A 9,680-nucleotide genomic window follows, 5' to 3' on the forward strand; every position below is an offset into this window, starting at 1 on the left:
GGATTGTTATTGCTTGCCAGGTATTAAAACAAGGAGGTTTTAAAGTGAGGTATTTGATACTGATGCCTGTAGCAAAGCTGCAGCTTATTCTGTTTTTGGTATTAACAAATAAAACACTTCTGTGGTTTATTGCACTTTGCTTTTTACTCTTTGGGATGGACACCAAATGTGCTTAGAAAATGCTTCACCTTCTCCATGTTAGGGTGTTCAAATGTATAATTTTGTGTATTTTTTTTCAATCAAAAATGGTTAAAAAGTATTTTTTGTTTGTATGTGATGAACAAAAACATAGATTAGTAATTGTATATAATCAAGACAGGACATAACATGATCAAACCACATGATCACACCATTCTTTGCCTGTATTCTTCCTTAGGCTCCTCCTTCCATACGAGAGGCACATTAAAGGCGAGCAGGATAAACCCCTCCCCTTGGCCAAATCCAAGAAGCAGGAGGGCAGCCAGGAGAAGCCTTCGGGAGCCAAAGCCAAAGGAATGGGGGCCAAGAAATTGAAAGGCCCCAACAATCCCAAGCTGGGGAGTAAAAAGGACGAAGGGGAGACAGTGAAAGGCCAAGAACAATCACAGGTCAGTCACAGATCTCTCCCAACTGCTGCCTCATCAGGATTCCTTCTCACTCTAAATTTAATTCTCCCTGTGCTTTCTCATCAGTGCGTCACCCTTCGTCTTGAATTCCAGAAAAATAATAAGAAAATATAGGAGTGACTAATTGCATTTACTTTGAGAAAGAACTGTAACAAGTATCATTTTTCTGCATGCAGGACTCCAAGGTGAAAGAGGAGAATGATGAGCTGTCCACAGCCGTAAAACAGGAAGTATCTCTGAGAGATGAACCAATTGTAATAGAGGAGGAAGAGTTGCATCTTACCCTGAAGAAAGAGGAGTCCTTGGAAGTGGAGCAGCTATCTTCACTGTGCCCAAAAGAGCCAGACTGCAGAGCCCCACATGCTGGTCTACCGCTCCACACAGGGCCTGGTCCCCAGCCTGAATGGAGGCAAATCAGCGAGGCCCTCCAACCAAAACTCTCCTGTGAAAAGCAAATTGAAGGGCATTTCATTCCTAAAAACCTCTACCTGCCTCACCGTTGGGATCAGAACAAACCTGCTGGACATGTTGCTCTGCCTGAGACCTCCTCCAGGGTCAAAAACTCCATAGAAAGTCATGGCGGGAGAGTGGGGAAGGTGTTACCAATGTGTAAGCAGGCAGACAGAGAGTGTATAGACTTGAGCACAGATTCCTTCGCGGAGAAAGAAGACTATGGGTTAATTAAGAGGGAGTCTACCCAGAGCCCCGCACAGACGGCTGCCTACTGTAAAGCCAGCCAGGGGGTCATGTCTCCTTTAGCCAAAAAGAAACTCCTCTCCCAAGTGTGTGAGTCCAACCCTTTCTCCTTTACTTCTCCTTCTCTTCAGCCTCCACCTCCCACAGCTGCTTCCTCTCTCCCTGTCATATTAATGTCTGAGAGGGAGAAGGAGAAAACAAAGGGTGAGGAGGAGGTGGTAGGAAAGAGGCACGGGTGTATGTCAGACAGCATCCCGGAGGTAGCGCCCATATTCAGACCATCAGTCATCCAGCATGCCCAGAGCAGCAAGCCTCACCAACAAGCCACCAGTGGCCCATCAGAGAAGAGTGCCGCTGGGGAGCTTTCAGAGACTTACAGCTGTCGGACAAGCCATCACCTCCAGCCTCCAGTCAATCCGCCCTGGCAGCCCTATCTCCCCCGAACCCATACCCAGGATGGTGGAGACAGTGCTGGGGAGACGCTACTCCAAGGCCCAACTCCTCAACCCCGGAGCTACGCAAGTGACTGCTACTCCTCTCCTCACCTCCACAGTCTGTACAGGCAAACTGAGAACTGCCTGAGCCAGGAGAGGATTGCCGGCTTCCCCAACGGAGAGCGGAGAGAGCACTACACCAGGGACCGTGACAGCAGCCAGGCTTTTGTCTGTGGTGGCCTGGAGCAAGAGGGCTTGGCCTACAGATCTCACTACAGTGACAGGACTCAATCACATGGAGAAAGGAGAGAGGTAGACGATGAGCCCAGAGATTTTACAATCTCTAAACCTCTCTCTCAGAGGGTGTCCTCCTTCTCCAAGCCCTCCTTCTGCAGTCTCCCATATCCCATCATGCACCAGGGTTTGGACTCCCACCCTAAGGCATGCCGAGTTCCTCCTATGAATATCTCCCCCCCCAAACAGAGCCCAGTAGAATCTTCGCAGCCATTTCCCAGCCCAAAAGCTTCAAGTGATTCGTCCCTCACCAGCCCCATTCGACCCAGTAAGCGGAGCCTAGTGGAACCTGAGAGTGAGGAAGTCCCAGAAAGGAAAGTCCGTGTGGTGACTCCAATCCACCCTGCCGGCGCAATTCGACGCAGCGACCCAGAAGAGCTAAAACCAGCTGAGCCGGCCCACGCTGTTCACCTCAACAACCATCTCCCTGAGGGCCACCCAACAACAACCTACCCCCCACATCACGCCGCACCCTTCTACCCTGGCATGTACGCGCCCGGCAGTCTGGTCTCACCAGGAGCCCAGGACGGGCTCCAGCAGCACCCGGGTCTGCAGTACCTGAAGAGCCAGTCAGCAGTGTCTCCCCTTATGCCCCCATTAGCCTTCCACTCCATGATGCTCCACAGGCAGCTGCTGGCCTCCAGCCCTAGCCCGCACCACTTCTACAGGCACCCGGGTGGGGCAGCACTGTACGGGGACCTGCTGCACCATCTGTACCCTCTCTCAACCCTCCCACCACAGCTGTCCTCAGTACACCCCAGCACCAGACTGTGAGGGAGCATGGATGATTTATTTCTCCCTCTCCTTCTTCATCCTTAGAAACTTTTCAACTGATCTTTGTCTTTCTGTCTCTCTTGCTCGGGGATTGTGGCTCAGTCGAAAAATAAACACTGATTATAAAACTTTGGCTGAATACAGACTGATAAACTCATCAGTCAGACAGAGTGAAAATTCCATTTTCTTTTTTTAAATTTGTGTATGCATTTGTTTATATACTTTGCACTGTTCTTTATTTTTATCACCACTTACTGTATCTTTTATTGTCGTTGTTGTATCCTTATTTGCACAATGCTCATGTGTATGTGCTCACAAATCAGTTTGCCGCTCTCAGTCACCATGAGTCAGGTTGTTGCTCTGGATGTGTGAAATGTGAAGGGCAACAGAGAAAAGCCATTTGTTTACTGCGTCTGAGGGCTAAACTTTTTTGCTTAAAAACACTACAAGTAACATGACAACGAAAATGAAATTCTTTATAAACTTAGAGGTGTGTTCTCCATCGCAAACAATATTCAACAGCTGTTTAGTGCATTATTAGACTTCAGGCAGCCAGTGGTGTTGCATCTGTTTACATGTCTCCACGCTGAAAGCTGTTGCCTGTTTGTGCCACAGCAAATCCACCTGGACTTGGAATAGACATTAACTCTCACCGTGGTGCTGCATAACATGAAATAGTTTCCTCATAACATTCAGAGGTGCTGTGTATACCAGATGTACTGTAGGCTCACTTTTTACTCAGTTCAGGTTTTTATTCATTAAGTTGTATATCAGTTGAGATCATACAACACAAGCCGTTGTCATGTTCAATCTGTTGACAAATCATGAATGTTTTTTTTGTTAGAGGAAATGAAAATCCGTTTAAATTTTTACTTTCAAAATTGAAAGTAATTTGACCCCCAAATCCCTTTGTGACGAGTAGACTGTAGCAGCTTGTTTTTGTCTGTAGGACTGGCATAATGAAGCAGCCGTCTGCTGTGGAATGCTCACCACAAGAAATCAGCATTTCATCTTTTCGTTCCTGACTTGAAAAGCTCTTTTTCTGGCGATCAGACTCTTTCATTCACCACGCTGAAAAGACTCACTGTATGATTTGATAGGAATGTTGTCACTTAGGATATTATTGCTTTGCAAATATCTGTGCCTTTCGCAGTCTTGGATTAGAGTTAGCACTACAGTTGTTAAGGTTTATCTTCTGTAGCAGGGTAGGAATATCCATATTACTGTTACTCTTGTCTGAAACGCAGCACACAGACACCCACACAAAAACTATATAGCACACTTGGCTATCAGACACCAGACTTGATAGGTAAGGCACAACATTTAAAGTTTTTAAAATTGAAACAGTTATGCTTTAACGCGATGGTTAGTATTTATGCTTAAATAAGTCTATTTACTTAGCTTAACCTGTGTCAGGCAGTCAATTATAGAAAAACCTGAAAAGATTTACTGATAGTTGATATTGACACAGGTCTGGTGTCTGTCATCCGCAGGGCATGTGTGCTCTATGTGTTTTCTAGCAGTGATGAAAAGGTACCAGACTCCATAAAGTATGCCTGCCAAGCTCCACAGCCTGAGGTGGAAGGACAACACCTGCTCTGGCTTTTACAACCACTATAATTGCAATCCAGGATAGTCGAAATACACAGTTAACATGTCTGGTGTTTCAAAAGAAGAAAAAAAACATGCTGTAAACGTATATGTGTAAAGTTTAACTGAATACTTAGATAAAGACATTCATATCTGATTAAGTACTGTACATTGCTGTGTGTAGGTTAAACTGGCATTAGTGCTGGCTCCTGTACAGAACATTCATATGGGATCAATTCATGACAACCCCTCTCTTGTCTTATTTTCTGTGTAAATAGCACTGTAGATAGTACCGCGTGGTTGTTATCATATAAACGGTTGTAATCTGTAAATAGTATAAAAACAGTATAAAAGCCGGTTACACAATCTAGCTGTGTCCTTGTGTGCTCTGTTTCAAGGTCACAGTGATCATGTTAGATTTAAACAAACACTACAATTTAAGAATTAGGATCATTTTTATTTGTTTGTTGGTTCACTTTTTTTTCTCTCCACATTGTAGCCATTAATGTGCATCCTGAAAGTGTTTTTGATACAGTAGCCATCTGTTTACCAATCACCCAGCTGGCGAGCAAGACAAAAAATAAAGACATTTTGTATGATATGACCTCCTGTATATTTAATTAAAATATTTTACTATCTATACACGTTTCCTCAGTTGTGTTATTTAACTGAACTGCAGATAAATATCAACGACTGAATAAACTGATATTTAATGCAAGTGTACTAATGTCAATGTAATGTTATTTTTTTCCTGAGTAAATGTAGTGTGAATGGGGTTTTATTATTGTAATACCATTATCTGGCTATGAGATTCCATCCGCCTTAATCTTCACAACAGGCTACTTCTGGGCTCAACGCCAGAAAAGCCCAGTATTTGCTGCAGTAGAGAAATGTTCCCGTGTATGTATCTCTATGGGATGTGTGTTGGGCTGCAATAAAAGCTATGCTTTGACTTTTATTGCCACCCCCTGGTAAAACTTTTACCATGAAAAATATTCAGTAATACTTCCAAGCTCAGCAAAAATAAAGCAGCCTCACCAGGGTAGAATGTAGGCCATTTTATTGCAGATCAGCAATAAAAAAAAAAAAATAAAAAAATAAAAAAAATACAGTTGGCTTCTAAGACAACTGTGAACAAAGAGTGAGGAGAAAATTGCACTTTGAGAAACAAAAATAACTAGTATTTTTTACATTGCACTATACACAAATTATTCTGCACTAGGACTAAGATTAATGTATTCCTACTTAGTAGTACATAAACACAGTGCCACTTAAAGTCTAAATAATTCATATGCTAAAACTAACATTTAGAAGACATGGCAGTATTACACTATAAAAAGAAACAAAGAACTTTTAATCAGAAGCACAAAAAATTCAAATTATTGGTTTAGTTATTGCGGTGATATGTAATTAAATGAAAAGACAAATATAAAAAACATTAAATGAAAATACATTTGGCTCATTAGTTTGGCTCTGATCACAGTGAATGTTCAGTCCTTGTTTACTCATAAAGCAGTTATACATTAATCGGAAGATCACACGCTCTCCCTCAAGCTTAATATCCACAGGAGCAAAATTTTCTGTACTGATTGCATTAAACTGCTTTCACCAGGGCTAAACAGTTAATCAGTCAGACACACTGCCATATAATTTAATGTGCTTTGTCTCCAGCATGCTTAGTCTAACTTAAACTGGCAAAGATGTTGATGGATACAGCATGTGTGATGATTTTAGCCACAATCACATAGCCTAAAGGTGTAACCATAGCAGCATTAGTAAAACTAACACAATTCCCTTGTTTGTCCAGGTATATACAGTTACATCATCAAAGTGACTAATGTATTGGCAATACACACAGAGCATAGAAAACATTGTGCACACTGCTAATATTGAGCAGCATCCCTTTTTATACAATCTATTCTCAGTTCTTTCAAGGCTTAAATTAAATCCTCCTGTAATCCGCCTTCCCTCAAATCTACATCTCCCCCTCTTGATTAAACTGAATTTAGTGGGTGAAATTAAAAAAAGGGAGGATTGTAGCTTTCACGATGTGGTTTCATCTGGCCAGGCAATTTCAGACAAAGTAGCTAAACCTAATGTTTTGTACACTATGTGTAATTATAAAGACCATTCTTCAACACGTGATTGGTAAGTGGTTGAAATATTTAGTGGCTGGCATTGGAAATGTTCAAAACACAAACACAAGGGCATTCATTATTTTAGTCACTCACAAGGCTCATTCTTTCAATTATGTTCATAGCATTTATGGGCTGCAGTGTTGAATTACATTGGACATACTGTGTAGCCACTGAAAACCAAGGTCACTCCATTATTAAGACCTCTGAGAAATGGATAAGTCACATTAGTGCCTGCAATTGCTCCTAAAACCCTGTTCCCCTAAAATCAGCTATAGTGGTCATAAAGTTGTCACAGTAAGTGGAATAAGTCAATAGCTCCAAAAGGAATGACTCGTCCACAGTCGGCCAATGGATCAATTCCAATTTGAGTGCTTTTGCAAAAGGCTCTTTCTTCGGCCCATGTTCCAGTGGCAGAGCTGAGAAATAAGCCTTTCCATTTTAGTGGGATTGATTATGGCAGTGCTCAAGCCAACATACAGCTTTCAATTCCATCTATGGGTTAGGTGTACAAAAAAAGTTTATAAATGGAGAGTGGAGCAGCAAATGTATCAATACAGTATTGATAGTGATATGGAGGTGTCAACTAGGATTTGGGTTGCCATGATGGACATTGTGAGGATCTTTTCTTAAGAGACCATGTCACCCATCCTTTGGGTTAAAAAACAGTTAGACATTTTGGGAAATGCGATGAAAAGATCAATACCACTCTCTTATCTATCAGCTCAATATGAAGATGGAGCTGGGAGATGGTTAGTTTGGCTTAGCATAAAGACTAAAAGCAGGGGGAAACAGTTAGCCACTGGAAGAATCTAACCCTCAAACCCACTCTAGTAAGTCGCTGCTCCCAATCAAGAAATATTCTTGCACATAACCCCTCTTTTACCGCAATCATTTTTACACTTTTTGGATGGGAAAAAAAGAGCTTTAGAGATGCTCGTAGGAAGATTTTGCTACCTTTGGACTAAATCTCACATTATCGCTTTTTAGATACAGTCAAATATTGTGATATCTGATTTTATCAACGTTAGCTTAGTTGGGATATTTATTTGTATTAGTAAGGTAGAGTTAGTTGGTTAAATATAGATATGGTCGAAGGTCAAGTTCACAAGGCTTTAAAGGTTCATCCTCTCTCTGAAAGACTTCCTTAGTTTGCTCCTCGGTGCAGGAACAGGACCAGAATCGTGACCTGATCTGAGGAAGCCATGATCACCTGCGGCATTATTGTTCTGGGTGTGGGGGCCCTGGCGCTCGTGCTGCTGGAGAGGGGGCTGAGGCTGACTTTGTGGTTGTACATCGAGGACGCCCAGTGGAGCGTTTTTTCGGCTGTGGGCTCCTCCAGCATTGTTCCGCTGGAGCTGCTGGATGATGGCAGAGAATTTGGCATCCAGAGATGGTCTGCCAGTTTTGGGCCTTGTGGCCGGGCGTGAAGTGCCGGAATTCTCCTTCTCCTGGTATCGGGGAGGAGGAGGGTGATGAAGAGAAGCAGGGAGGGGAGGTCTGGCAGGACGGGAGGAAGGAGCATAAGGCTCTCTGTCAGAGGGAGGGGGTGGGGCTCGGCGCTTCTTGTTGCCAGTGGATGTAGAACTGGTGTTGAGGTTGGGGACTGGGCTTGAACAAGGGGTGGAGGTTTTGCTTTGGGAGAGAATACTTTTCTGCACAATGATTGAATGGGACCCATCAAATAGAGTGGACCAATTAGCCGCTTCCTTCCCCTCTTCATGACCAATAAGAAAGCGGCCATCTGTTTCCTCTATTTTGTCGTGGATAATGTCTGTGATGCTCTCAAACTTGCCAGGTGAATTTATACCTGCACATCAAATAAAATGAACACACATTAAAATAAAGTGAAAGCAATTAGGTAAAAGTTAAGTTTTTCCTATGTTTGATGTATTATTGAAATGCAGATAACTATAATAACATTTCACAAAGAACAAATAAGCACAGATTCCAATATTATTTACATGAGTCACCACTGAAAATAAAAATATTATACATGGTGAATAGAATACATTTATTTCACTGTGGTGTCCCATTTGTTTTGAGCACTTGCACCGTATCTTCTATAAATAGATACATACCTTCTATAAATAGATCCATACACATCCTGTAAAATAGTGCACATCAAATAGCCAGCAAATTATCTAGCTCCATCTAACTCACTTCAGCCACTTGTTCCAATTACTCTACTCACTGAGGTCATTGTAAACAGAGTCAGCCTGCTTGGTGAGGAAGAGTGATGGTTTTCGTGGTGACGCAACCTCGATCTTCATTAGCTGGTTGCAGCAGTGCAGCCACTGGCCTGGTTGTAAACAAGGAGGCATGAGAGACACAGATAAAAGGTTATGCTATCTGTTCTTTCAAAGTTGAGTGTGTGTATCCACTTTTCTTGCCCAAACAAACAGATGTACACTCCCCACCTTCTGTATATACTGTCAAATACATACAAATATATTCAGAAACATACAAACATGTTGCTGCTCTGTACGCACATGTACTGTATGTAACCATAGTTTATATATACACACACACACAACATATATATATATATATATATACAAATACACACACTTCTTCTGTATATTTACACAGAAACACACTCACTCTGATCATAGAGGTGCTGGTGGAGGGCGTCGAGCCAGTCCTCCAGCTCCTCCCTGGTTTCTGTGGTGAAGACGATGGTCTGAGATCCCTCTGGCGAAGGACTGATGATGGACAGACTCCTGGACTTCTGGCCTAGTGACTCCTTCTCCATCACACAGATCCGTGTGTCCTGCAGAAACAGCATAAATAGGCTGAAATTCAGTTCCAGGGTAAACAAATGTGAGATATTGCACTAAAAAGTACATAGCTGATATTGCAGAAAAAATTAATTCAGCAGCAAAATGCCAACGATGCCAACAGGATCTCAGTGAATAATGCGGCATTTTGTATTTTGGTTATTCTACAAATGTTAGAGAAAACTGAACTGAGATTTAAATCAATAATAATGAATGTAATGTTTATATTTAATTCAAATTTTCTCTAACCAGACAGCACAACTAAAACAGAGATATAACAGTGATAGTAAAACAGTAAGAACAATTGGTAATTCTGGTCTCTCTCTCTCCCTCTCTCTCTCTCCCTCCCTCTCCCTCTCTCCCTCTCCCCCC

General features: G+C 42.3%; 2 protein-coding genes across 6 annotated transcripts in view; one reads left to right on the top strand and one right to left on the bottom strand.

Annotated features, from left to right (window-relative positions):
• Positions 1-5,033, top strand: part of arid5b (AT-rich interaction domain 5B) — a 71,073-nt gene extending 66,040 nt beyond the window's left edge. The window contains exons 9-10 of the mRNA XM_046070291.1: positions 377-587; positions 782-5,033. Of these exons, the coding sequence (XP_045926247.1) occupies positions 377-587; positions 782-2,803 (2,233 nt within the window). The 3' untranslated portion in view covers positions 2,804-5,033. The remainder of the gene's footprint in view (positions 1-376; positions 588-781) is intronic.
• Positions 5,034-7,544: 2,511 nt separating this feature from the next.
• rtkn2 (rhotekin 2) overlaps positions 7,545-9,680 on the bottom strand; it is an 8,088-nt gene continuing 5,952 nt past the window's right edge. For all 5 annotated transcript variants that reach the window (XM_046071189.1, XM_046071188.1, XM_046071190.1 and 2 more), the window contains 3 exons: positions 9,133-9,301; positions 8,723-8,830; positions 7,545-8,338 (listed from right to left, as the gene is read on the bottom strand). In XM_046071189.1, coding sequence (XP_045927145.1) covers positions 7,644-8,338; positions 8,723-8,830; positions 9,133-9,301 — 972 coding nt within the window. In that variant the 3' untranslated portion in view covers positions 7,545-7,643. The remainder of the gene's footprint in view (positions 8,339-8,722; positions 8,831-9,132; positions 9,302-9,680) is intronic.

The sequence above is a fragment of the Micropterus dolomieu genome, linkage group LG15, assembly GCF_021292245.1.
Source record: "Micropterus dolomieu isolate WLL.071019.BEF.003 ecotype Adirondacks linkage group LG15, ASM2129224v1, whole genome shotgun sequence".
In the NCBI taxonomy this organism is placed as follows: Eukaryota; Metazoa; Chordata; class Actinopteri; order Centrarchiformes; family Centrarchidae; genus Micropterus; species Micropterus dolomieu.